The following is a 27009-nucleotide window of genomic DNA, read 5'->3' on the forward strand; positions in this document are numbered from 1 at the left end:
GTTTCTTTCCATTTAGTTTAATGTTAGCTACTGGTTTGCTGTATATGGCTTTTACTATGTTCAGGTATGGGCCTTGAATTCCTATTCTTTCCAGGATTTTTATCATTAGGGATGTTGAATTTTGTCAAATGCTTTCTCAGCATCTAATGAAATGATCATGTGGTTTTGTTCTTTCAGTTTTTTTTATATAATGGATTACATTGATGATTTTCCGTATATTAAACCATCCCTGCATGCCTGGGATGAAGCCTACTTGATCATGGTGGATGATTATTTTGATGTGATCTTGGATTTGGTTTGCCAACATTTTATTGAGTATTTTTGCGTCAATATTAATAAGGGAAATTGGTCTGAATTTCTCTTTCTTTGTTGGGTCTTTGTGTGGTTTAGGTATAAGAGTAATTGTGGCTTCATAGAAGGAATTCAGTAGAGCTCCACCTGTTTCAATTTTGTGGAATAGTTTGGATAGTATTGGTATGAGGTCTTCTATGAAGGTCTGATAGAATTCTGCACTGAAACCGTCTGAACCTGGGCTCTTTTTGGTTGGGAGAACTTTAATGACTTCTTTTATTTTGTTAGTAGTTATGGGGTTGTTTAAATGGTTTATCTGTTCCTGATTTAACTTCAGTACCTGGTATCTGTCTAGGAAATTGTCCATTTCCTGCAGATTTTTAAGTTTTGTTGAATATAGGCTTTCATAGTAGGGTCTGATGATTTTTGAATTTCCTCTGATTCTGTAGTTATGTCTCCCTTTTAATTTCTGATTTTGTTAATTTGGACACATGGGGATATAGACTGGAAAAAAAGAAGTCAGAATATCACTATTTGCAGATGATATGATAGTATATTTAAGTGATCCCAAAAGTTCCACCAGAGAACTACTAAACCTGATAAACACCTTCAGCAAAGTGGCTGGGTATAAAATTAACTCAAATAAATCAGTAGCCTTCCTCTACACAAAAGAGAAACAAGCCAAGAAAGAAATTAGGGAAACGACACCCTTCATAATAGTCCCAAATAATATAAAATACCTCGGTGTGACTTTAATCAGGCAAATAAAAGGTCTGTATGATAAGAACTTCAAGCCTCTGAAGAAAGAAATTGAAGAAGACCTCAGAAGATGGAAAGATCTCCCATGCTCATGGATTGGCAGGATTAATATAGGAAAAATGGCCATTTTACCAAAAGCGATCTACAGATTCAAGGCAATGCCCATCAAAATAACAATCCAATTCTTCAGAGTTAGACAGAACAATTTCCAAATTCATCTGGAATAACAAAAAACCTAGTATAGCTAAAACTATCCTCAACAATAAAAGGACTTCTGGGGGAATCACTATCCCTGAACTGAAGCAGTATTACAGAGTAATAGTGATAAAAACTGCATGGTATTGGTACAGACAGAGACAGATAGACCAGTGGAATAGAATTGAAGACCCAGAAATGAACCCACACACCTATGGTCACTTGATTTTGACAAAGGAGCCAAAACCATCCAATGGAAAAAAGATAGCATTTTCAGCAAATGGTGCTGGTTCAACTGGAGGTCAGTATGTAGAAGAATGCATATCTATCTATGCTTATCACCCTGTACAAAACTTTAGTTCAAGTGGATCAAGGACCTCCACATCAAACCAGATACACTCAAACTAATAGAAGAAAAACTGGGGAAGCAACTCAAACACATGGGCACTGGAGAAAATTTCCTGAACAAAACACCAATGGCTTATGCTCTAAGATCAAGAATCAACAAATGGGATCTCATAAAACTGCAAAGCTTCTGTAAGGCAAAGGACACTGTTGTTAGGACAAAACGGCAACCAACAGATTGGGAAAAGATCTTTACTAATCCTACAACTGATAGAGGGCTTATATCCAAAATATACAAAGAACTTAAGAAGTTAGACTGCAGGGAGACAAATAACCCTATTAAAAATGGGGTTCAGAGCTAAACAAAGAATTCACAGCTGAGGAATGCCGAATGACTGAGAAACACCTGAATAAATGTTCAACATCTTTAGTCATAAGGGAAATTCAAATCAAAACAACCCTGAGATTTCACCTCACACCAGTGAGAATGGCTAAGATCAAGAACTCAGGTGATAGCAGATGCTGGCGAGGATGTGGAGAAAGAGGAACAGTCCTCCATTGTTGGTGGGATTGCAGACTGGTAAAACCATTCTGGAAATCAGTCTGGAGGTTCCTCAGAAAATTGGACATTGAATTACCTGAGAACCAAGCTATACCTCTCTTGGGCATATACCCAAAAGATGCCCCAACATATAACAAAGACACATACTCCACTATGTTCTTTGCAGCCTTATTTATAATAGCCAGAAGCTGGAAAGAACCCAGATGCCCTTCAACAGAGGAATGGATACAGAAAATGTGGTACATCTACACAATGGAATATTACTCAGCTATCAAAAACAATGACTTTATGAAATTCATAGGCAAATGGATGGAACTGGAAAATATCATCCTGAGTGAGGTAATCCAATCACAGAAAGACACACATGGTATGCACTCATTGATAAGTGGCTATTAGCCCAAATGCTTGAATTACGCTAGATGCCTAGAACAAATGAAACTCAAGACGGATGATCAAAATGTGAATGCTTCACTCCTCCTTTAAAAGGGGAAAAAGAATACCCTTGGCAGGGAATAGAGAGGCAAAGATTAAAACAGAGACTGAAGGAACACCTTCAGAGCCTGCCCCACATGTGGCCCATACATATACAGCCACCCAATTAGACAAGATGGATGAAGCAAAGAAGTGCAGGCTGACAGGAGCCGGATGGAGATCGCTCCTGAGAGACACAGCCAGAATACAGCAAATACAGAGGTGAATGCCTGCAGCAAACCACTGAACTGAGAATAGAGAACTGAGACCCCCGTTGAAGGAATCAGAGAAAGAACTGGAAGAGCTTGAAGGGGCTCGAGACCCCATATGTACAACAATACCAAGCAACCAGAGCTTCCAGGGACTAAGCCACTACCTAAAGACTATACATGGACTGACCTTGGACTCTGACCTCATAGGTAGCAATGAATATCCTAGTAAGAGCACCAGTGGAAGGGGAAGCCATGGGTCCTGCTAAGACTGAACCACCAGTGAACTAGACTGTTGGGGGGAGGGCGGCAATGGGGGGAGGGTTGGGAGGGGAACACCCATAAGGAAGGGGAGGGGGGAGGGGGATGTTTGCCCAGAAACCGGGAAAGGGAATAACACTCGAAATGTATATTAGAAATACTCAAGTTAATAAAAAAAAAGTAAAAAAAAAAAGTAAAAAAAACAAAAACAAAAACAATGACTTTATGAAATTCATAGGCAAATGGATGGAACTGGAAAATATCATCCTGAGTGAGGTAACCCAATCACAGAAAAACACACATGGTATGCACTCATTGATAAGTGGATATTAGCCCAAATGCTCGAATTACCCTAGATGCACAGAACACATGAAACTCAAGAAGGATGACCAAAATGCGAATGCTTCACTCCTTCTTTAAAAGGGGAACAAGAATATCCTTGGCAGGGAATAGGGAGGCAAAGTTTAGAACAGAGGCAGAAGGAACACCCATTCAGAGCCTGCCCCACATGTGGCCCATACATATACACCCACCAATCTAGATAAGATGGATGAAGCATAGAAGTGCAGGCCGACAGGAACCGGATGTAGATCTCTCCTGAGAGACACAGCCAGAATACAGCAAATACATAGGCGAATGCCAGCACCAAACCACTGAACTGAGAAGGAGACCCCATTGAAGGAATCAGAGAAAGGACTTGAAGAGCTCAAAGGAGCTCGAGACCTCATATGAACAACAATGCCAAGCAACCAGAGCTTCCAGGGACTAAGCCACTACCCAAAGACTATATACATGGACTGACCCTGGGCTCCAACTGCATAGGTAGCAATGAATAGCCTAGTAACAGCACCAGTGGAAGGGGAAGCCCTAGGTCCTGCGAAGACTGAACCTCCAGTGAACGTGATTGATGGAAGGAGGGTGGTAATGGGGGGAGGATCGGGAGGGGAACATCCATATAGAAGGGGAGGGGGAGGGGTTAGCAGGATGTTGTCCTGGAAACTGGGAAGGGGAATAACAATCGAAATGTAAATAAGAAATATTCAAGTTAATAAAGATTAAAAAATGTCTATTGCTGAAGACAACATATAATTAAGAAACAGTGCAGAGACTCCTTGACTGGAAGTGACCTGAAAGGCCCTCCCTGAAGAGCTACTTTTATGGTACCAGAAGGTCCCATGCAAGCTTCCAAAGAGAGAGACAACCAACAGTTCTACGTGCTTATGCTGCCTATGAGCCTCATCAACGATAAATATAACACTATAACCCCAAGGGTTCAGTGATGACATGTGGACATTGGCAGTAGCCAAAAGTTCTTTAATAGGACTTAAGACACACTCAGCAGAGGAGAGACCATGATTGGTACTGGAAACAGATAATTACTCAGTGCTTGTGAAATTATGGTCTCTGGAGGAGAATCTACAATCACTAATTTACTAAATGCACATAATCCTTAACAACAATCTGAAAACATTTGTCTTTATGTCCACAGAAAGTATAATCTCCACCCCTCATCAAGGAAACGGTTTTTTCAAAAAAGAAAGAGAGAAGGAAAGAAAGAAAGAAAAAAGATCACTAAAAAAATGAAACCAATCAAAATGCAGTTGTAGATCCCAGTCCTAAAATGAATTCATCTAGAAAACATTCCTACACTCAAGGCTTAGGAAACATTGTAGAAGAGGATTAAGAAGTTTGCTGGGAAATTGTGTCTCCTAGTAATATCAAAAACTATTCCTGCAGAATCTCATCAACATGATTGCTCCAAAGGGATCTGAACAAGGATGCCACCATTGATCATGCCAAACTGGATGGAGAAAAGTCCATGAGGTCTCAAGAACTATAATATAATAGAAATATAAATAACTAAGGAAAACTAGGATCTGGAGAAGTAGACTTTTTCAGGGAAAAGCATAAATAACAGTGTCAAATGGTCAGCCTTGAAATACATACAAGTAACATTTTACAGACTGACCAGGTTATATCTAGGAATATATATGTACATACTAACATATACATGTATGAATAATAATTAGTGAAAAATAGGTCATACATCTGAAAAGGAAGAAGGAAAGACATCTGAGAGGGTTCACAGAGAGGAAAGGGAAGGAAAAATGTAATTAAATTATAATTTCAAAACTAAGTAATAAACAAATCCTGAAAAAAATAGTGTATTGGGTTTAATGACAAACCCGAATTAAAATCATTGGCCTGGAGAGATGGGTCCGCAGTTAAGAGCACTTGATGCTCTTCTAGGGGACCTTAATTCAGTTCCCACTGTCCACATGGTACCCCATGTGGTTCACAGACATATAAAACACCCATACCCATAAAATAAAATATTGTTAAAAATTAAAATGAAGAAAGATCAAAGTATCATAGTCTCTCATACTTAGTAACTCAAACTAAACTTTTGCCAAAATAAAATAGAAATTTAATATAACATCTATTTTCATCAGAGACATTTAAGAAAGCAGATTAGTTTACTTGTTCTAATGACAAGTACACTGTAAAGAAAGCTAAAAATATGTGTCCTTGGTAACCCTTGGATGTTGTCTTTGTTTATAAAGTAGGAAGATTGCTTTTTCATAGTTTGAAAAATTAGACTTTAGAGTAGAATGGATATTCTAATGAGTAGTTGAAGAGAAAGTCAGGCATGAAAAGTGGCCACATAGGAAAATTGTGGAAGGGATCCAGAATGCTGCTTCCAACCCAGCTACAGCATTTATTGGACAACATAAACAAATTCTATGCCAGCAACAAGGGATATGGTTCTCCATTTGAGCATTTACTTGATTCTGGTGTTAGGTATGGTCAGATCTTTTTAAATCCTCTTTATTCTATTCATTTGGTTATTATATTTTCTCACTCTGGCTTCAAACCCTCTTTTTCTACTTATTTAATATCTTTATTCCTGCTTTGCTGAGGAAAACTTCACATAAACTCACAAAGCTCAGCTTTTAGACAACATATGGTTCAAAGAGCCGTGGATATATAGACTGGACATCTATACTCAAGTGCTGGCAAACTAGAGAAGGGCAACCTGACCTGGAACACCAATGATCTATGAAAGGATAGAGGAAGAGCCATTGTTTCACTATCAGGGCATATATTAATGTTTTCTAAAACATATTGTTTAATATGATTTAGTTATCAATCCAAATTAGAGCTATCTCAAAGATTTCAGACAAAAGGGTGTTGAGATTATTGATTGATGTCAGTTAGATTGCATTTAATCTAAATTCCTATATTCAAGACCTAATCTCTTTCTCAGTTTCCCAAAATATGCCATTATATGGAAACAGGGTTACTGTAAATGGAATTGGTTAAAATGAGGTAAGGCCATACTAGAGTATAATGGACCCTTCTATATTACTGGTGTTCTTATATCTTGGACATGTGAAGAGGAAAGGCATAAACAGGATAGATGGCATGAAGACACAGGGAGAATGGCATCCATCTATAAAGAACACCATAGATTGAAGGCAAATGTCTAGAGTGGGGGAGGGGGAAATCCATGTCTCACTCTACTCAGGAGGCTAATGCTGCTGACACTCTAATCGTAGACCTCTAGTCTTCCAAACTGTGAAACACAAAACTCCTGATGTTTAAGCTACTACATGTGCCATGGCAGCCCCAGAATATGGCTACAGCTTGTCTCACTCTCCTGTGTGATGATAACCAAGAACACTTGATCTTGATTTAAGAGGAATTTGGATACTAGAAGGCAGGAACTTAGGCTTACTACCATCAGTGTCTTGGGCAGAAAGGCAGCTTGTTGAGATTCTGACAAGCTACAGAAGAATGGGAGCAGAAGGGAAAGCATATGGTATAATCTTAGGCTCCAGGGTGATCAAGCTCACATCTTCATTGGAAACTAAAGACACCCTACTGATCAGAGACCAGGATTCCATTGTAATTTGCATTTAGCATGAATTTGGAGCAGCAGTGCTTGTAAGTTTGAGTCTTATCGCTGGCTAGTTATGGATGGATTCTTGGGCAAGAAACTTTAGTGTCTTGTCCTGCAATTTTTTTCCTCTGTAATCTGGAGATGATAAGAACAAGATAGAAAACATGACATTAATCTGGCATCAGTCCTAATGACAACTGTGGTTTTTATTTTGGATTGTTAGGATACCAATATACAACTGGAAGAAGACAATTATGTCAATCTGTGTAAACTCATGATATTTTTTCCAATGATCCTGAAGCTACTTAGAAACCAGCACTATAGTTCATGTTTTACAAATGAGGAAAAAGAGACAGAAAGATTTCATAATTTAATGAGTGTCTTTCTGTGGGAAGAGGCACTCAGGTCTCTATACCCAGCATCTTTCCCACCACTACCATACTGTTTTTCAAGGATAAAATTTTAGCTGACATTTTAACTCTAGGAAAAAATAAGACCAATGAGGTTTCATTAAAATATGATGAATATCAAATGCAACTCCCAGGGAGTAAGAAGGGTCTAATGCAAAAGATCACATAGTCAAGGGAGAAGGCTGGTTTCTTTTGTCAAGAAGCTATGCACCAGGCATAGAAATTCATGTGATCCAAATGCAGATGTGGCAGCAAGCTCGTGGATGAGTGTGGAAGGAACACAGCTTCCTGTCTACCAGTCATTTCTTATGTCACTGTATTCGCCCATCTTAAATATATTTACTGGATCTATGCTATGTTGTCTCACAAACTGTATATTGTGGCCATAATGGTACATCTGAGATTTTATACTATGGGGTGAGGTTGACAGTGAACTATATTAGAATACACTTCAGAAAGTGGTAAGTAGTGATGTTAGTATTATATTTTATATCTGAAGTTAGTTGAGACTTAGAGTGAATAAAACTTTATCCAAAGTCACAGAAATGATGAATGATACAGTCCAAATTCTATTCAGACTTCCTTTGTGCATAACCCATGATTTTCATTTGCTCTGAGAGATCTTAGTAGGTGAGCTAAAACAAAATAATGAAAGCAAGTTTAGGAACTCTGGTAACCCTATCCTCTTCCTAAAGAGTCATGGCATATGTTTTGTTTTTGTTTTGCATTGCTTTGTAGGGATAGATATTGTATAGATGCAGTATTTCCCTAACTGGAAGGTTTCACCCAATAGCACTTGGCCTCATCAACTGTGATGGGGAAGTATGAAGAGAAGACAGTGACTAGGGATTCTTAGGCATCTATATTCTGCTCCTTGACACTGTAAAAGCATTGGTGAATTGGAGAAGATTAGGTCTCTAACTCATTCTTCTTATACTCCATGATGTTAAAGACCTAGACTCTGGAGTATGAGAGTGAAGGAAGTAAAGACAAATAGTGTTGTTAGGCACAAGTTTCTACAGCCACAGTTTTTCGTGATCTAGTTCTGTGCTATCAATCATAGCAGCAATAGATTTGAAAAGTACCCAAAATGCCTTTTGTTCTCTTCCTGATTTTGACAGCGATGAAAGATTTCCACAAAGAAGAAAGCTCCTAGGACAAGAAGTGATGATAACTGAGATGGCTAACTTTTTTTCTTTTTCTTTCTTTCTTTTTTTTCTTTTTTCTTTTTTTGGCAAGAGAATGTTGGAAAGAAGAGATTTGGGGGATGGGGAATGATCATTCATTTATTCTGAATTTTTTTCTAAATTTGAAATTTTTTTTCAAATTCAACATATAAGTTTACCTTTAAAATGGTGCAACATTCAGAAGACACTGTGTTCAAGGTCATTGCTGTCCCCTTGAAGAGATAAGCACATAGATAATACTAGCATAGTGCACCTCAGTATACTGAATGCTTGTGTGCTCTCTCCTCTAGTCTACAGGTTGAAACTCTTATGCCAATTTGGTGGTGGGGCTCTATGGATGTGATTAAGTCATGAGAGTGCAGCTGACATGAGACTTTGTAATTCAAGAAGAAGGCATTCAGGCATAGTGGCTCAGATCTGTAATCTCAGCACTTAGGTGGTAGGTGAAGGAGGATCATGAATTTGAGACCAACCTGTGTTACATAGAAAGGACCTGTCTTAAAAGAACAATATCAAACAAATAGTATTGAAGAACATTTCATCAAGCTACCTTACTCTCTCCAACATGATGCAAAATGAATCTGTATGTTAAGACCCAGTCCTTCTGAGCTGCTATCTTGATACATGACTTCTAGATTACACAACTAAAAAGAAGGTTTCTGTTATTTATAATGTATAATACTTTTACATGATAGTTTTAATTCTTTGTAAACTTTATACATATATACAATTATACATTTTTTAAAAACCTCAAGTTGTAACCCAAAAGCCAACCAAAAAACTACAAAACAGCTGTGAGGTGATTTCCAGTAAGTAGAAATATGAAGAAAAGGCATTATATACTTTTTGATTTTGAATTTCCATCACATATAGACAACCCAGCCTTTGGGTGGAATTTTCAGGTATATTTACACCTGTGTTCCATGGTATCACACAGGGACTATTTGCCAATAACCAGGATTTAGCTTCGACAAAGCCAAGTTTTATGTTCTGACATTTTCCAGTTCTGAAAGGCATTTATAGCTTTAATATAAATAGAAAAGGGAGTCAGATTCATGTTGTTTGTTTCCAGAATAAAGAAATATAAAAATAAGACAAAAGGCCACTTCTTTCAAAGGGCTCTCTCATCATTGCACAATGCTTCATCTTCATACAAATTTCATCAATATCTATATTTGCTTCTTTGCTGCCCATATTGTACTGTATTGATAGCTATGAGTACCATTAGCATATTTAATTTTGGCTATTGCTTTCTTTCCTTAAGCAGTGCCTTAAAATTATTTTAATTAGCACTTTATCGACCCTCCTTCTTTTAAACTATTCATTGACTTTACCACTAATACCACTGTAATGGTTAATGGTTAATCTATATTGTCAACCTGACCATATTTAGAATCACCCAGAAGACACATCTTAGGGTGTTTGTGAGGACCCTTCTTCAGAGTTTTAACTGAGTAGTGGAGGTGGGTATTCTTATTGGGTAGGGTCTCAGACTAAAACAAAAGATAAAACCTAATAAGCAATAGTATTCGATTCTCTGCTTCCTGATTGATGACAGAATGACAGGCTACCTCATGCTTGCACTTGTCATGCCTTCTATGCCAGGATGGGCCTTATCCTCTCAAACCATGAGCCAAAATTACCCCTTTCTTCCTCAAGGAGAAGCATATCTCAAGGAGAAAATAGGTAATATAACCACCAGTACGACTGAGTACTACTTTGTGATAGACTGTCTTCCCCACTTTCATGACTTTAAAAAAATGTTCAATTCTATGTGTATGGGTATACTGTGTGTGTGTGTGTGTGTGTGTGTGTGTGTGTGTGTGTGTGTGTGTGTGTGTGATTTGTATATGGAGGCAGGTATGTAAGTGGCATGTGCATGTGTGGTCAGAGGACAACTTTTGGAAGTTAGTTTTCTCCTCCCACTATGAATTCTAGGGATCGAACTTGGGTCATCGGGCTTCCATATCATCTTGTAGACCTTACTTCCTGTTATATAGAAAACATGGCATATATTTTATTACTAAACTTAGTGATAAACTTTATAAAGTCAGATATATTAAATTTACAAAGTCCGAAGAAACAATTCTCAACACCACTTTGTAAATGAGACCACGAAGACCCAGTGTTGCCAAGGAAGCTGTTAAAGGCTTTATAGACAATATCTGTTTCCTTTGAGTCCCTCTGTTGTACTGTTTGAGCATACACACAACTCTCCAGTGCAAATATTTTTCACTCCAAGGTCTAACCATATTGATAGGATGCTAGCATGTTACCTAAACAAATGATTTCTGGTAAAAAAAAAACAGGTCATCAGATTGTATGATCCATTATAGTTTTCCAATAGTAGTGTTTTGTTATTATTATTATGATGATGATGATGCCATTTTTCTATTTGCCCTCAAACTGTTAAATAAACCTTGCCTATTGTTAGACAATTAAGCAGTTTGTGTGCTTATTGTTTTCTTTTTTTTTTGTACCTGTTTTGTTTTATTATCAATTTTCATCATAATCCATTGAGGAATAGGACGATTTTGCTTTTTTTTTATCTTTATTAACTTGAGTATTTCTTATTTACATTTCGATAGTTATTCCCCTTCCTGGTTTCTGGGCCAACATCCCCCTAACCCCTCTCCGTCCCCTTCTATATGGGTTTCCCCTCCCCACCCTCCTCCCAATAATCACGTTCACTAGGTGTTCAGTCTTGGCAGGACCAAGGGCTTCCCCTTCCACTGGTGCTGTTACTAGGCTATTCATTGCTACCTATGAGGTTGGAGCCAAGGGTCAGTCCATGTATAGTCTTTGGGTAGTGGCTTAGTCCCTGGTAGCTCTGGTTGCTTGGCATTGTTGTTCACATGGGGTCTTCAAGCTCTTCTAGTCCTTTCTATGATTCCTTCAATGGGGGTCTCCTTCTCAGTTCAGTGGTTTGGTGCTGGCATTCGCCTATGTATTTGCTGTATTCTGGCTGTGTCTCTCAGAAGAGATTTACATCCGGTTCCTGTTGGCCTGCATTTCTTTGGTTCATCTATCTTATCTAGTTTGGTGGGTGTATATGTATGGGCCACATGTGGGGCAGGCTCTGAATGGGTGTTCCTTCTGTCTCTGTTCTAAACTTTGCCTCCCTATTCCCTGCCAAGGGTATTCTTGTTCCCCTTTTAAAGAAGGAGTGAAGCATTCACATTTTGGTCATCCTTCTTGAGTTTCATGTGTTCTGTGCATCTAGGATAATTCAAGCATTTGGGCTAATATCCACTTATCAATGAGTGCATACCATGTGTGTTTTTCTGTGATTGGGTTACCTCACTCAGGATGATATTTTCCAGTTCCATCCATTTGCCTATGAATTTCATAAAGTCATTGTTTTTGATAGCTGAATAATATTCCATTGTGTAGATGTACCACATTTTCTGTATCCATTCCTCTGTTGAAGGGCATCTGGGTTCTTTCCAGCTTCTGGCTATTATAAATACGGCTGCTATGAACATAGTGGAGCACGTGTCTTTGTTATATGTTGGGGCATCTTTTGGGTATATGCCCAAGAGAGGTATAGCTGGGTTTTCTGAGGAACCTCCAGACTGATTTCCAGAATGGTTGTATCAGTCTGCAATCCCACCAACAATGGAGGAGTGTTCCTCTTCCTCTACATCCTCGCCAGCATCTGCTGTCACCTGAGTTCTTGATCTTAGCCATTCTCACTGGTGTGAGGTGAAATCTCAGGGTGTTTTGATTTGAATTTCCCTTATGACTAAAGATGTTGAACATTTATTCAGGTGTTTCTCAGTCATTCGGCATTCCTCAGCTGTGAATTCTTTGTTTAGCTCTGAACCCCATTTTTTAATAGGGTTATTTGTCTCCCTGTGGTCTAACTTCTTCAGTACTTTGTATATTTAGGATAAAAACCCTCTATCAGTTGTAGGATTAGTAAAGATCTTTTCCCAATCTGTTGGTTGGCCTTTTGTCCTAACAACAGTGTCTTTTGCCTTACAGAAAGTTTGCAGTTTTATGAGATCCCATTTGTCGATTCTTGATCTTAGAGCATAAGCCATTGGTGTTTTGTTCAGGAAATTTTCTCCAGTGCCCATGTGTTCGAGATGCTTCCCCAGTTTTTCTTCTATTAGTTTGAGTGTATCTGGTTTGATGTGGAGGTCCTTGATCCACTTGGACTTAAGCTTTGTACATAGCGCACGTGTGTGGGAGCGTGCGCGTGCACGTGTGAGTGTGTGTGTGTGCGTGTGTGCGTGTGTGTACGTATGAGCAGTTGTCAAGGTACATATGTACAGTTTAGAGGAAAACTTGTTGGAGTCTGTTCAACTCTTCTACCATGTGGGTCCTATGGGTTATCAGGCTGGAGGCCAGAACTTTTACCAGCTGACCTACCACTCTGGCTATTTATTTATTTATTTATTTATTTATTGCTACTGTAACAAATTACCTTAAATGTGGTTTAAGAATGAGAATTTATTCTCTTGAAGTTTTTGAGGTCTGAAATTCAGGCTAAGTTAGAGTGTCAGCAAGGCATGTGCCTTCTGTCAGACCCAAGGAGAACCTTTTCTTTAGTTCTTCCAGCTATTAGTGTTGACATATTGTCTGATGACCTCATCACTTCATTCCCTACCTCTATTGACCCATTTTCCTCCCCTTCTCTAGTCTCTGTTTTTTTTTCTTTTCTTGTATGTGTATATATACATGTATGTGTGCCTATTCATGTGTCTCTACATGTAGACTCAGAGGACAGCCTGGTCTCAGAAGCTATTTGCCTTGGCTTTTGAGACAAGGTCTCTTATTCGATGGCACTCACTGATTAGACTAGGCCTCCTGGTCAGTGATCACCAGAGAACCACTGTTCTTGCCTCTTTCGTGACCGTATTGCAGCCGTAGTGTGCCAGGCCTTACATGCATTCTCGAGTTTTCATTTTTATGTGGCAAGCATTTCTGATTCTGATGTTTGCCTCCTGTAAGGATCCTGTGCTTATGTTGGACTGACACAAATAATCCAAGATAATCCTCCTATCCAGAGATCTAAATCACATCCAAAACTTTCCTTTTTCCATAAAATGCACCATACTTACAGTCTCTATGTACTAGGGTACGGATTCTTCATGGAGGTACAGAAAGGGGATTATCATTTCTACCCTGCTCTTTATTCAGTTAATAACTGTTGAGTGGTTAATATATTCAGGGAACTGTGTTAGGAAATTGCTAGAAATGGCACAGCTAGACTGCCTCTTCTCATGGAGTTTATACCTGAATGGGAGACAGATGTTAAATAATGACATGATTACTTAATACATTCCTAGTAAGTGGTAGAAAGGTAGACTGAACACAATGGGAAGGTATCACACAGGACCTGGCTCTACTTGGTGCTTTAGAATAAATTTCCAGGAGGAGATGATTAGCAATTGGAACTCAAATGTAGATGACTCGCCATGAGAAGACAAGGAACAAGAGAAGTCATTAAAATTCTAAGGCTCAAAAGATCTTTTACAACTATTCAAATTTATCATGGTGATAAGCTTTCTGGAGCTAAGAAGGGAAACAGTTTTCTTAGAGGTAGTTTTCATTCCTGAAATCCTCAAGAACAAGAGAGGAACATTTTTCCTTCATGAGATGTTGTCTTTTTATTATTCACATAGAAGTAAAAATAGTAAAGTCCCTCCAGTAATATGTACACAGTGACTACAACTATAAACAATCATGCCTTCCAATTATTACATTCACAATGACTACAAATAAAAACAATCATACCTTCCAGTAATGTATACACAGTGGTTATGGAAACTATACTTTCACTTCTCAGATATAGGTGGGATTTATTTTTTTCTTTTGGTTTTTGGAGACAGAGATTTTTTTTGTGTAGCCCTGGAACTTGCTCTGAAGACCAGGCTGGCCTTGATCTCACAGAGATCTGCCTGCCTCTGCCTCTGGAGTACTGGAGTCATGCCCCACTTGACTACCTAGGATTTACTTTTTACCATTTCGTTTTATAGATTTGGTGACCTCCTCTTATGTCTTCTGGTTCTTGAGTGTTTTCTATTTGACACTGTGGCATTACCAGTACTTAGCAATTTACTCAGAATTGTAACCAAGTGCTGCTACACTTAGTTGTAGAATACCCCTAAAGAGCACTGTATTAAAGACTTGGAATATAATGAGTGGTTTTAGGTGGTTTTGGACATACCCTTGAAAGGGATGATTGCAGGACCCTGATCTCTAGGACCCTGTGACAGCCTGGCCATCATATGGCTTTACTGTGTGCTCTAGTCATGATTTTTCACCACAAACCTAGAGCAACAAAGTCAATTGATCATGGACTGAAATCACCAAAATTATGAGTCAAAACAAGAAATGATTTTTAGAAAAATCTTGAATATTACATAAAAACTTTCTCCCCTGAGTTCTTCTGATTTCTTGTACATACATGAAGTCAAGGATAAATTATTGGTATCATTGTTTTTCTTCCAAGATTGTTAACATTTTCCTGAGTTTAGTGACATCCAAATAAGCCTGTAAGGAAATCTTAGTGGATAAATTCTGTAAAATTCCAAATCTGGATTTAAAAAAAAATCCGTCTTGGCTTCTGTAGTGAGATCCCTCAGATGCTTAGAGAAAGGATTGAGGAGTGAAGCATGTCCCACCAGTGTTTTTTTGCTGTGTCACAAGCATTCCTCAAATGTTTATGGAACAGTTTAATTTAGTAGCTTTTGGTATTTCTGAGATAACGTATTGCTTAATGATCATCAAAGACTTATGTGGCAGCAAATACATGAGAAACAAAGGGACTCTCATTTTAAATTTTGCCTTTTAATGATGGAAAAAAAAGTGAATGAATTTTTTCTTCTAAGTTTTGGTTCTTTGAATTTTTTTCTTCCAATAAATGACCTGTGGGTGGTACTTAGCCATTTTGCTTCTTACTGATTTTTAAGAGTGCTTTGGATGACAGAAAAATATTTCTTTCTGTGCATATTATAAAAACATCTTTCAGGTTTTCCAATTGTCCTTTGGCTTTGCGTATATGGTAGATATATTAATATTTTTCTTTCAGACTTCTTGGTCACACAATATAAGTAAAACTTCTCAGGTTTTTCTTTGTTTATGGTATGGCTCCAAACTTTCTCATTCAAACTTTGGATTATCTGGAATTTGTTTTGGTATCATGAACAAGTAAACATATAACTTAATGCTACCCTAATACATATGCACACACACACACACACACACACACACACACACACACACACACACCACATCTAGTATTTAATTCTAAGATGTAAGTAAAGAGTCCATGTTTTACCATTGGTTTCAAATGCTGTTTTAATAAAAAGATATCCAAAACATATTGGGATTTAGTTCTGGACACCATATTCTGTTCTATTTTAGGCTGACCTTCTGTTTCTAAATGCCATTTCTTTGTCTATTACATTGTTTTAAAATACTTGGGAAGTTTTAAAATGTTGTCAATTAAAACACAGCAAACAACTTTCTCAACATTTTCTTCACATGTCAAATTAGGGCACTGTAAACCTTATGGAAGATTTTGATAAACAGAGGTTGGATTGCCTCTTATTATTGACTCCTAATGTGTACCTATTGTGTAGTAACAGCTTTGGAAATGTCCATTATATGAAAAAAAATGTCACCATGTATGTCTTGAAACCAGTTGGCTTCTTCCAATATGCTTTCGATTAGTCTTATTTCTGGTCTCAGTACCCAGAGGTCTAGCAGGCATTCAGGCATAGTCATGGGTTTAGTTAATTCGGCCCAATTTAATTTGAAACACTAACTCTGCTAGAATATTAAGGAACCAAATGAAGTCCAAGGGTTGTAAATTATGTTTTCTCTTCCTTTTAGAAATGTCATTGGATTTTTTAAAATATTTTGCCAACAGTAGTGAGCAGCTACTACACATGAAGAAACTCCAGTGCTGATGGTCAGATACTTAGCTTTTTTCATACTTAATAGTGTATATTTTCACATTTCAATGCATAAGAAAATCCTCCTCAGTCATTGTGCACAGTTAAAGGCAAAACAAATAGAAGTCAGAGAGGGTCATCAAATATCAAACAGGACAGAGAAAATGATTCTGTCTAGTTTGGGGTTAGAGCTATTATCTTTTAGATTGTGTGTAGGGAAGTCATGCAGCTTCCAGTGTGATGTTGATGAGAGAATTGATTCTGTTTCCTTGACATAGGGATTATGTTAAGCTGAGAACATTTAATTCATTTTTTTCTCAGCATCTATCACAAGATGGAAAGTCCTGATTACAGTGATGAAAGGACACATGCAAACATGAGAGACTGGGTCTTAGAAAACAGACATGAGTTAAAGAAACACACACACACACACACACACACACACACACACACACACACACACACACACGTCCCAAAACTGATATTAGAATCAGAGATACATTTTCTTGATTCAGAACAAAGAACAATTGCTGATTACTAGAAAAGTCTTTGGTTGTGAATAAGCAGAATAGTATTTTCCAATCCTTGCCAATTTTGTTTTATTTTTTGATCCATGGCTTCATTTCTCCAATCACCATTTATTGAACACCTATTAGATTCTAAGAGCTGCTGCAGCTCTGTGAATATGCTTCAGAAAGTTCTTGTTCAAGTGTAGGCTTCCCAGTGCACTGGATACCACAACAGGAAAATAACAAGGAGATAGGCTCTGAAGGCCTAACTGTGGCCTGGGTCAAAATGACTCACAAAAGTCATTCTTACAAAGGGAAGAATAGATGGTCATAGATTTTCTAGGAGCTTAGCTGCAGGAAGGCACAAATCTAAGACTGCAATGAAAACATTTTCTGGGCCACACTGAGTCTATGAAAATGCAGGATGTGCTGGGAGTACCAACACCAACATGTTTGAGCAAGAAGCAGAGAAATACAAGCAACATGAAAGCTTGGGTATTCATATTTTGCAGATAACTCTGGGTTCAGTAGCCCACTTATTTAATATTTACCTATGGGGGTATCTTTAGTGTGCCATTTCATGCTAGACAGTAGAGACACATAGCTGAACAGGTATAGCTCCAGCCTTACACCCTCATAACCCAGCATCTAACAATTAGGAAGCCACTAGAACTGTTCAAGGAAGGATTAGGAAGAGTTTGGCAAAGCCTTCGTGATTGAGTGGAAATCAAGGAATGGCTTGGGGAAAGGATGATGAGGGTAAGTGAAGATTTGATTTTGGATATCTGGAATGTTAGCAGATAATAAACAAAAGGAAGGATATTGAAAGGGACAATGCTTTCAAGTCGTCAACAATAGCTTTCAAACCTAGGCTCCAGTACAACAGCTCTCACCTTTCTGTGCTCAGAAAAAGCTGTGTAGACTGCAGATAGAGTGCCAAGGAAGACACTTAGTGATGTTCAAGAGTCAGAACACGGGGCTGTAGGCCCTGAGATGTGGCCCCAAACCTGATTCCCATTCTAGTGTAAGCTGACTATTTTGAACATTGGAATATTCTACCAAGACTGGAGTAATCCTCACAAAGAAGCAAACATTTATTCAGCACTGCTCTTCCTATCTGATTGAGTTTATCAACAAACATTGCAAAATGCTTACAGGTCACCATTGCCAGGAATGAGACAGTGAGGAGGAAAGACATCTTCCCACCTCCAGACTGTGAAAGATTTAAGATGCCGCTGTGAAGGAGATGAAAAGGAGACCTTTCCCAATCAGACTGGTCTGGTTGGTGGTGGATGAAGATGGAGTACTTTAACACAGAGCTACAGGACACGGTATCCTCTAAACTGGGAGCTAAGAGACATTTTTAGACAGAGGACCATCCCCTTCAACTCTATTACAGCAGGTAAGGTGGAGGAAAGAGGGCAATTTCTACTTTTCTTCTAAGATCTCTGGCTTCCTGTGGAAGAGCTCAGCAGGCAGCTCTCTTACTTTCTTGGAGCTTATCCTTCCTCTCAGGCTCCTTCTCCTCCCTGAACTCTTTTGAAAGAACTGTCTGTCCTCTATATATTTACTAGCAGCCCCCTCCAACAGCCATTTGCATCTCTATTGTCTGAGGAATACTGCTCTACAAAATTCCTTTTACATCAATAATTTTTGACTGTAGTAAAAGAAAAGACTACTCTTTAGAAGCTAAGAGACTTTTGAGAAGTCTTTATGAAACAGAAATCCTAACTGTCCTGGCTATTGACTATGGTTAAGGAGATATCAGTGTAACCGGATCAACATCCAGGTATATGGTAAGTTCTCAAGAAATGTTCCTTGAAGCATGACTAAATGGATAACTGGCGAGTAGACTGATGAGTGTGGTATATTGGTATGCTTGTGTAAAATTACTAAACATTAAGCTCTTCAGTTTATTTTCTTATAACTAAAGCCAAAGCTGCCTCTGGCCCTGAGCAGCCACTACTGTGAACATGTTCCAGTCTATGCTAAACACAGGGAAGCTGGGTTCACTTCCTACTCACAACTTGATTTGAGACTTTCAGTCTCATCTGTAGAATGTGCTTGGAAATAAATGTTTGGTTACTGCATTCCAGGACTAACTCAAGTGCTATGGCTTTCTCTCTTCTCTTCTCCATCTCCCTCCCCAGGGAGCTCCTAAGGTTTACATCTTGCTTGCCCTAGGCTTCTGATTTTAGTCCTAAGTCTGTGCCGCCCAAGAACTTGAATTAGAGGAGATAGCCTATATTTGCACATAAAATAAAGTCCTCAGGCAATGTGCTTATTTTCCAGCCACGCAAGAATTTATCACGTCACTTTCATATAATTGAAGTTCAGACTCACTCCTCCCCATAACAATGTATGCCATAGTTTCAGAAACGAGATCCCAAAAGAACTCCCTGTGTACCCAACTTCATCCTTTCAGTACCCAAGAGCTTCTGGCTCCTGTGAAACAGAATTACCATGGAAGCTTCTTGGAAGTCTGCCTGCTTCCTAAGACAGTGAGCTTCTTCCAGGCAGAGAATGAGAAGGACATAGCTCCATGGAGGTGGTGAAGGTGTGCTATTTAAATGTAATTTTCTTTTAATGTGGATTGGAGTCAGGGGACAAGGAGGTCAAACTTGCATGCGCATTTGGTATGTTGGTAAATGTGAAAGGTGTCTGTAGCACATTTACAGTGGTTGTAATTGAGACTGGTCTACTAAAGGTGACAGTCTGCTAGGAGTTTCTGGACTGAAGATCCCAGAGGGTACAGTTGGGGTAGGAAGAGGTACAGTTGAATATTAGTTTGTAAACTGTGGCATGAGAGGGAGGCTTTGTACACACAAGCATACACACACACACACACACACACACACACACACACACACACACCCCACAATGCCAGTTGTATTTTTGTTTTGAATGCAAAGAAAGGGTGATGGAATACACCCCTAAAAGACTGTCCGTGTGGTCTTCGCAATGCAGACCAGCTCATTTTATTTACTTCTGCCTTCTCTCATTCCCCCTTCACCAATCACTTATACCCAAGCCACTTCCCATGTGCTTACATCCTAATAAGGAAATCCATATAACTACTATCACAGTCTATAAAATATAGACAACAATACCTACTTCATATGATCAACTGAATTGATGCATACGAAACACTTGTGTCAGTCATTAGCACATTTAAGTTTATTGTTAGTTTATTTATTGTTAGTTTATGATGGTGCTTAAGAAGATAATCAGCAGTTTAAGGTGGAGAGTTAGGAATTGTTTTATAGAGAAGGTTGCAGTGCATGTGCTATATATACCCTACCTTACTCAGCATTCAAACTTAGTTTCATCATTTTAAGAATCTCCGGGGACTTATATGTGCCTACAATGGGCAAAGATGTCTAAACCAGAGCCTGCTGTATAATTTGGGGCTGAGTATCTTGTATACACAAGGATGGGTGTTTTGTAGACATAAGGAGATATGAAAACACCACGCACACACATCTGCTAGTGACAAAGAACGATAGTAGTGTTTCCTTTCATGATTGCATAGCCAATTGGGAGGGACAGTCACACAAAAAAAATTCAAGATCTAGAATTCAATTTCTACTGACTGAATATTGGTTTTTTTTTACTATGATGAAGTAGGAAATTTAAGTAAGTTGAGAGTCATCTATCTGTTCTGAATAATTCCACCAACATGAAATTCAAGAATAAAATTTTATATAAAAGAGCAGATTTATGGGAACATTGCAGTGTAATCTAATTTTTAAAATTAAGTGATCATTTTAATGCTATTTGTTCCCGGTGACAGGATTCCAGTTGGTTGTTTTGGAAACACACATAGCAGCTTCAAAAACCCAACTGGTGTCAGGGGTGTGGAAACAACAGTTGCATCTCTGATGGGTGAGGCAAGGTTGCCAGTCCTACTTCTGCTAATTCTTGGGGTGGTGACTTGAAGCACTCTACTAAACCCCTCAGTGTCCCACTTCCTCCCTGTGAGCAAGAGGTGCTAATGGAGCCTGTGTCTTAGGACTGCGTAGACATCTAGACAAGATGAAGCATAGCCTCTTCCCCCAGAGTCTGTGGCAAGCCCTCAGGACATGCCAGTTATTGATGTCAAAGAAAAGTTTAATGCAGAGAACTGTGAATCTGGAGGGAATAACCCGTATTTCGGGATTACCTGCAGAAATGCTGGTGATAGACATTTATGGTGGAGGGAGACAATCTGGAGCAGTCCCTGAGGAGAGTGGAAAAAGTTTCTGAGACAGCTGCAGCCAGGGGCTCAGGCTGACTAGCAGCTCAGAATGAGTGGAAGCTGGGCACTTCTAGATGAAATCCTTCCTGTTCAGCCACAGCCAAAAAGGGTTGCTGAAATTTTCCTAAATCAGCAGCTAAAATGGAGGGTGAGGGCTGGCATTTTAAAGGCCCAAGGTTGAAATTGCAGCACCACAAGGAAAGGCAAGAGGTTAAACTGGGGGAGAGGAAGAAATGAAATCTGGTGTATAAAATAACTGCAGACAGTATGTTTAAATCAGGTATGTTATTTATGATCAGATCAAGTTGAACATTGTGTGAATAACTGTGGATAAGGTACATATATATCATGGTGATTGTGGATGTCACTAAAACCCAAATCACTTGCTGCTAGGATTGAAATCAGAAATGTCCCTAAAGACTTGTCAGCTGACAGCTTTGTCCCCCAAGGTAATGCTCAGAGTTGGAGCTTCAGAGATGTGACTCAATCATGAGGGCTGTACTTCATCAATGAATCCACTTACTGGTGAGCTCATAACTTGACAGGCTACTATAGAGTGAAGAAAATCCCTGATCTAGTTGAAGGCAGAGAGTCCTTGAGGGAGGAAACCTTCCTCTGGCCCCTTCTCTCTTTGCTTATGTATCACCATAATGAGTTGCTTTGCACTTCCCCCTCCCAACTCCGCATCTTGGTGTCTTGTCCCTCCATAAACCCATGAACAAAGCCAAGTAGTCATAAATTGAAACCTTTGGACTATAAGCCCAAGCAATCCTTTCCTCATTTTAAGTTGCTTCTCATAGGTCTTTTGTCAACCTGATAAAAGCTGACTAATATGTTTGCTGTCCTCCACAGAGATACATTGCTTTCTTCCAATACCAAATAGTTGCTATGATAAGACAATATTAATGGGCTATTTGACCACTAGAATTTTTTTCTACTTAAAAATTTCCTTTTCTAAAAACCAGTAGAATCTACAATTTCTTTGGAGGAATTAAGAAAATTTCACTGACAGTCAATCACAGAAGAAGCATGAAACATGTGTCCTGGGCATTTGTTTTAATTTTTCTTAATAAAAAAAACAAAACTCCAGTTCTGTGGTATGCCCCTCTTTCTCTCTCTTCTGCCCTCCCTCCTTTCCACCCCACCTCCCTTTTTAGAGGTGGAGTAAGCCTTAGGTTTTGCTATTCAGATGCAGCTCACATTTTTTGTTTGTTTGTTTGTTTGGTTTGGTTTGTTTGAGACAGGATCTCTGTGATGGATAGATTTTATGTCAACTTGATAAAAAATGAGGTCATTTTGGAAGAAGGAATCTTAACTGAAAAAGTATCTCCATAAGATTGGCCTGTTGGTAAGTCTATGAGCATTGTCTTGGCTAATGATTAATGTGGAAGATCCCAGACCATTGTGAGTAGTGATACCCTGGGCAGATGGTAAGAAAACCAGTGAGCAGCACTACCCCATGGCTTCTGCTTCAGTTCTCAACACTTGGTTCCTGCCTTGAGTTTCTGTCCTGGCTTTCCTGGTTATTAGACAACAAACTGTAAGATAAATTAAACCTGTTCCTTCACAAATTCCTTTTTTCTTTGTATATTATTACAGCAAGAGAAACTGCAACTAACACAGTTTCTCACTGGGCTGAAAGTCTGATTAGGGAAGGTAGCTGGAGAGCAAGCTTTAGGGATTCGCTTGTCTCTGTCTGCCAGAACAGTGAGAACAATTGTGTGCCACCATGTTTAGCTTATATATGGGTCCAGGGTTTGCAACACAGGCCCTCATATTTGTATGGCAAATGCTTTACTAACTGAGCCATCTCTCCAACCCCTAGTAATTAATACTTTTACTCCGAAAAATCATGTGTATTGTTTAAGCCACAAAGTATTATAGTTGGCTTTATTTAAACACAAATAACATGTTTAAAAATCCAAACTTGTTATTATATACAGGAAAGTCATAATTCTAGGGAAAGGGGTATACAATTATTTCAATAGGAAGCTCATGAAAATCAATACTGTGAGCCCTAACTACTTTTATATTGTACTCTGATCTACAGTGTGTGAACATAATTAGGTCAACATTTACAGCCTTGCCTAACCACAATCGAACTAAAAATTTTCAAAAATGATATGACACAGGATACTCTCAAAAACCATGTCAAATAATCATGACAGTGAAAATAATCTTATTAGATGTCATTTTAGTAATATTTTAATGCATTATCTGTGTGTAGTATTGTTGATATGCTAAGCATTGTATATCTATTTGCTTGCTTTACTTAAGAAACCTGTGAGGGCAATACTTTATTATAGTCATCTTATGAGTAAGGAAGATAAGCTCAGAGGACAGCAATCAGCTGGTCAGATTTTCTTAGGATGTGGAATTTTTAATACTGACCCTTGAAATGCTCTGGACATCTTAAGGTGAGTTAGTTGTCCTATAAGTGTAATTCATTTGTTTTTTGATGGGTAAAGATGGGCTTAAATCCCTGATTTATTTATTTGGTTCTCCTATCTATTACCAATACAGCTCAAGATTATTGTTAATAGTGGAATAACCTAGGCTTTTTCTAATGGGAGGAGAGATCAAAGATGAAGTAAGATAAATGTTTTATATAATTGAAGATACTATCTGATAAACATTATCAATAAGGAAGTAGGATACACAATCTTTATATAAATATCAGTATCCCTCATACATAGCAAAAGGAAAAGCCATGATCATGATACAAATGGCAACAAACTTATGGATGTGAAAAGAAGAGAACCCTTAGATACTGAGGGCAGTGTATACATAAGTTGCCAGTCCACAAACCACTGAGCACACAAATCCCAGTCTCCCTTTATAGCATTTCCAGTGTCTGAAGAGGTTCCTGGAAAGTGGCATTCAGAGCAGACCCCACTCACCTGGGGAAGTGAGTAGAGATGACACTGTGATTGGACAGCATCCTGCTTGCAAAATTCCAGAGCATAGCACACCACATCAGCCTTCATAGCTTCACCGAGTCTGGCAGGAAATGGAACAAAGTAAAACCTATTAAGATCTCTCAGGAATTAGGAAGCAGAAGCTCTATCAGGGAAAGTTAAATCCCCAGGATGCATTCTGATGCTCTCACAACCTGGCCTTAGAATATCACCTGGCCATCTACTGGACTGTGATTTCCTATAACCCTTCTCTCTCCTGTTTCTTGCATGAAGTCCTGAAAACCGGACAGTGCACACAATTACTGAGCTATGAGTTAGCCCCTCAGAAGAACATGCCAGTGTTTTCAGGAGAAGCCACAAAAATTACTGGGAAAGGAAAAACAGAAAGAATATAATTAGATGGGAGAAACATTTAAAGTTTACTGGACCTAATAGGAAAAACTATATTGCTATATGTAGTTTTATACACTTAAAATTGTTTTTTTAGATTTATTACAAATTTTGGGGTTTTTTTGTTTTTGTTTTAAAAACTCAGTTATGCTATGTGAATATGTTTTGTTTTAACCCAGGTCTGGGACATGGGGCTTCTTCAGACTGTCCACAGCTGACTATGATTTGTCTCATGCTCTGGCGGGGGCATGATTCTGCCAGCTGAAGATAATTTTCAGTTTGAGTTCTGGGGACTCTTGAGAGGGTATGAAAAATGCCAGAGCTCTGAGGGGCGGCAGTGCCTGCTGCTCCCCCTGCTGTTGCCTCTGCTGCTGGTGATAGTTCCTGCTGCTGCATTTGCTGTTTGCTGGATTGCTGGTTGCTTGTTGGAGATACACTGATGACAAAGATTGGACTTACACCAAGGAATTCAACACTGCCAATCAGCAGGAAGAAGTCTAAAGAGTTTTGTAACCCTTTTCCCCTCTAACCTTCTTTCTCACTTACCTTGGGAAGTTGAAAGGCATTAGGATGGAGAAGGGTGGAAGATATAAGAACTCAATAAAGTAGCCCAAAAGTATGGTTATTCTAGAGATAATCTAAATCACCTCTTCCCTTTTAAATTAACATATCTTTTAGTCTTGTAAATAAAAAAAACATTAATGTTGATTTGTTTCTTTTCTAGTAGATGCCAGAAGGACAGGGATATTCAAATACTATGGTTGTGTCTGTACTCAAAAGAGTTACAACATGAAGAATGGTTCATCTTCATTGTCAAGTTTAGTATACTTAAAACAATCTAGGAGAAGTATCCTCCATGAGGGCATCCACAGAGAGGTCATAGAGTGGTGCTATCTGATGGGCTTGTGGTCCAGGCTTAATGAGAGACAGTAAAGGAGAAAGCTTGATGATCGCTAAGAGAGCAAATCCCCCTCTGCTTATGAATTGAGGATGTAACATGACCTTGACTTATGCTTTCATCATAGTTATTAATTGTATCCCCTCAAATCATGAGCGAAAATAATTTCTTCTTCTTTAAGTTGCTTCTTGCCAGATACTTGGTCAGAGCAACTAGAAGAGTAACTATTACAGAAAATTATTATGGAGAAGTGAGTCCATTACTGTGACTTTCCAAAAATATAGTTCATAGGCCTTCTGAACTTGTTTATAGTAGAAATGTAGAAGAGGTTAGAGCTGTGGGTCTGGGTAAACAGAGAATAATGGGTAATTCTTATGAGAGTTCAAATGACAAGAATGCTTATAGAAGTAATTCAGAAAGGACTCTAAAAGATTTTAAAGAGGAATAAGTACTACCTGAAATTAAAGATAATTTATAGTGTATTCTAGCAAATAATCTGGTTGGGTTTTGTTCATCCCTCAAAAATCCGAGTGAGACTGAATTCAAAAGTAGTGAAATACATTGTTTTGTGAGAGAAATTTCATTATTTCATTCAGGCTGTGACATGGTTGTTATGCTCTTCATTTAGAGAGGTTTAGAGTTCAAAGCAAAATGCTCTGGAACATGTTCTGGTGGTGAGTAAAGGAATATTAGAAAGTTTATGGTTAAAGACAAGGTGGTTGTTGACAAAGCATCTTTAATTGTCAGAATAGCAATTGAAGCTATTGAAGATAAAATACGAGTTTCATGGTGACATCAAGAAAGGTATAAATATCCTTCCTATTAAACGCTCCATGGAGTAACAATGTAAATTAATTTTAAAAGAAGACATCTGAAACTTAGAGACATCAGGTCAGTATCCTGAAAACAAGGGCAGACTAGGGAAATATTTTTCTAGGTTCAGCCATCCTCTTAGATACTGCTACATCTGTGGTACCAGGGGCCAAGACTAAGTTTTAAAATGGCAACAGAAATTTGCATTGTTCATATGCACAACATAAGAGCTACAGAGTCATAAAAGCTTGTAACAATACCTTAGAAGGATGCCAAGGGGTGGGGGTTGGAGATTTAGCTCAGTGGTAGAGCGCTTGCCTAGGAAGCTCAAGGCCCTGGGTTTGATCCCCAGCTCCGAAAATAAGAACCAAAAAAAAAAAAAAAAAAAAAGAAGGATGCCAAGGTCAGACAATAAATAGTAGAGTCAGATTATGAGTGTAGAGTCATGAATAAGCTGTTCATGAAGTGATGGAGGTAAAGCCTAACTGGCACTGGAGTCTCCAGGGCATGGAAGAGACCAATATGGTGCATGTGACATTTATTGAGGAAATAAGCACTATTGTGTAGAGGTTGATCTAAGTGGGAAGTCACAATTGTCGCGGTAATGATACTTGAAGGCTAGTCAACTCCACCGAGGCACAGATGATATTTATGAAGTGTTTTCTTTAGATCTTTCTAAATGTTTGTTAGAATTCAACATGAATCTGTCTAGTTCTGGGATTTTCTTTTGGAGGAGACGT

The 27009-nt window shown here is 38.6% G+C and overlaps 1 protein-coding gene across 16 annotated transcripts in view; it reads right to left on the reverse strand.

Moving 5' to 3' along the window:
• Window positions 1–27009, reverse strand: part of Aoah (acyloxyacyl hydrolase) — a 241350-nt gene that overhangs the window by 153019 nt on the left and 61322 nt on the right. For 15 of the 16 annotated variants that reach the window (XR_005495324.2, XR_005495320.2, XR_005495322.2 and 12 more), the window contains one exon: window positions 24151–24250. Coding sequence is in view for 9 of the 16 variants with exons in the window: in NM_001191940.2 (NP_001178869.1) it covers window positions 24151–24250 (100 nt within the window). In the remaining 7 variants the exon portion in view is untranslated. Of the gene's footprint in view, window positions 1–24150; window positions 24251–27009 lie in introns of those variants that run through there. The other variant, XM_063276695.1, reaches the window with a different exon arrangement.

This window comes from Rattus norvegicus, chromosome 17 (assembly GCF_036323735.1).
Source record: "Rattus norvegicus strain BN/NHsdMcwi chromosome 17, GRCr8, whole genome shotgun sequence".
Taxonomy (NCBI): Eukaryota; Metazoa; Chordata; class Mammalia; order Rodentia; family Muridae; genus Rattus; species Rattus norvegicus.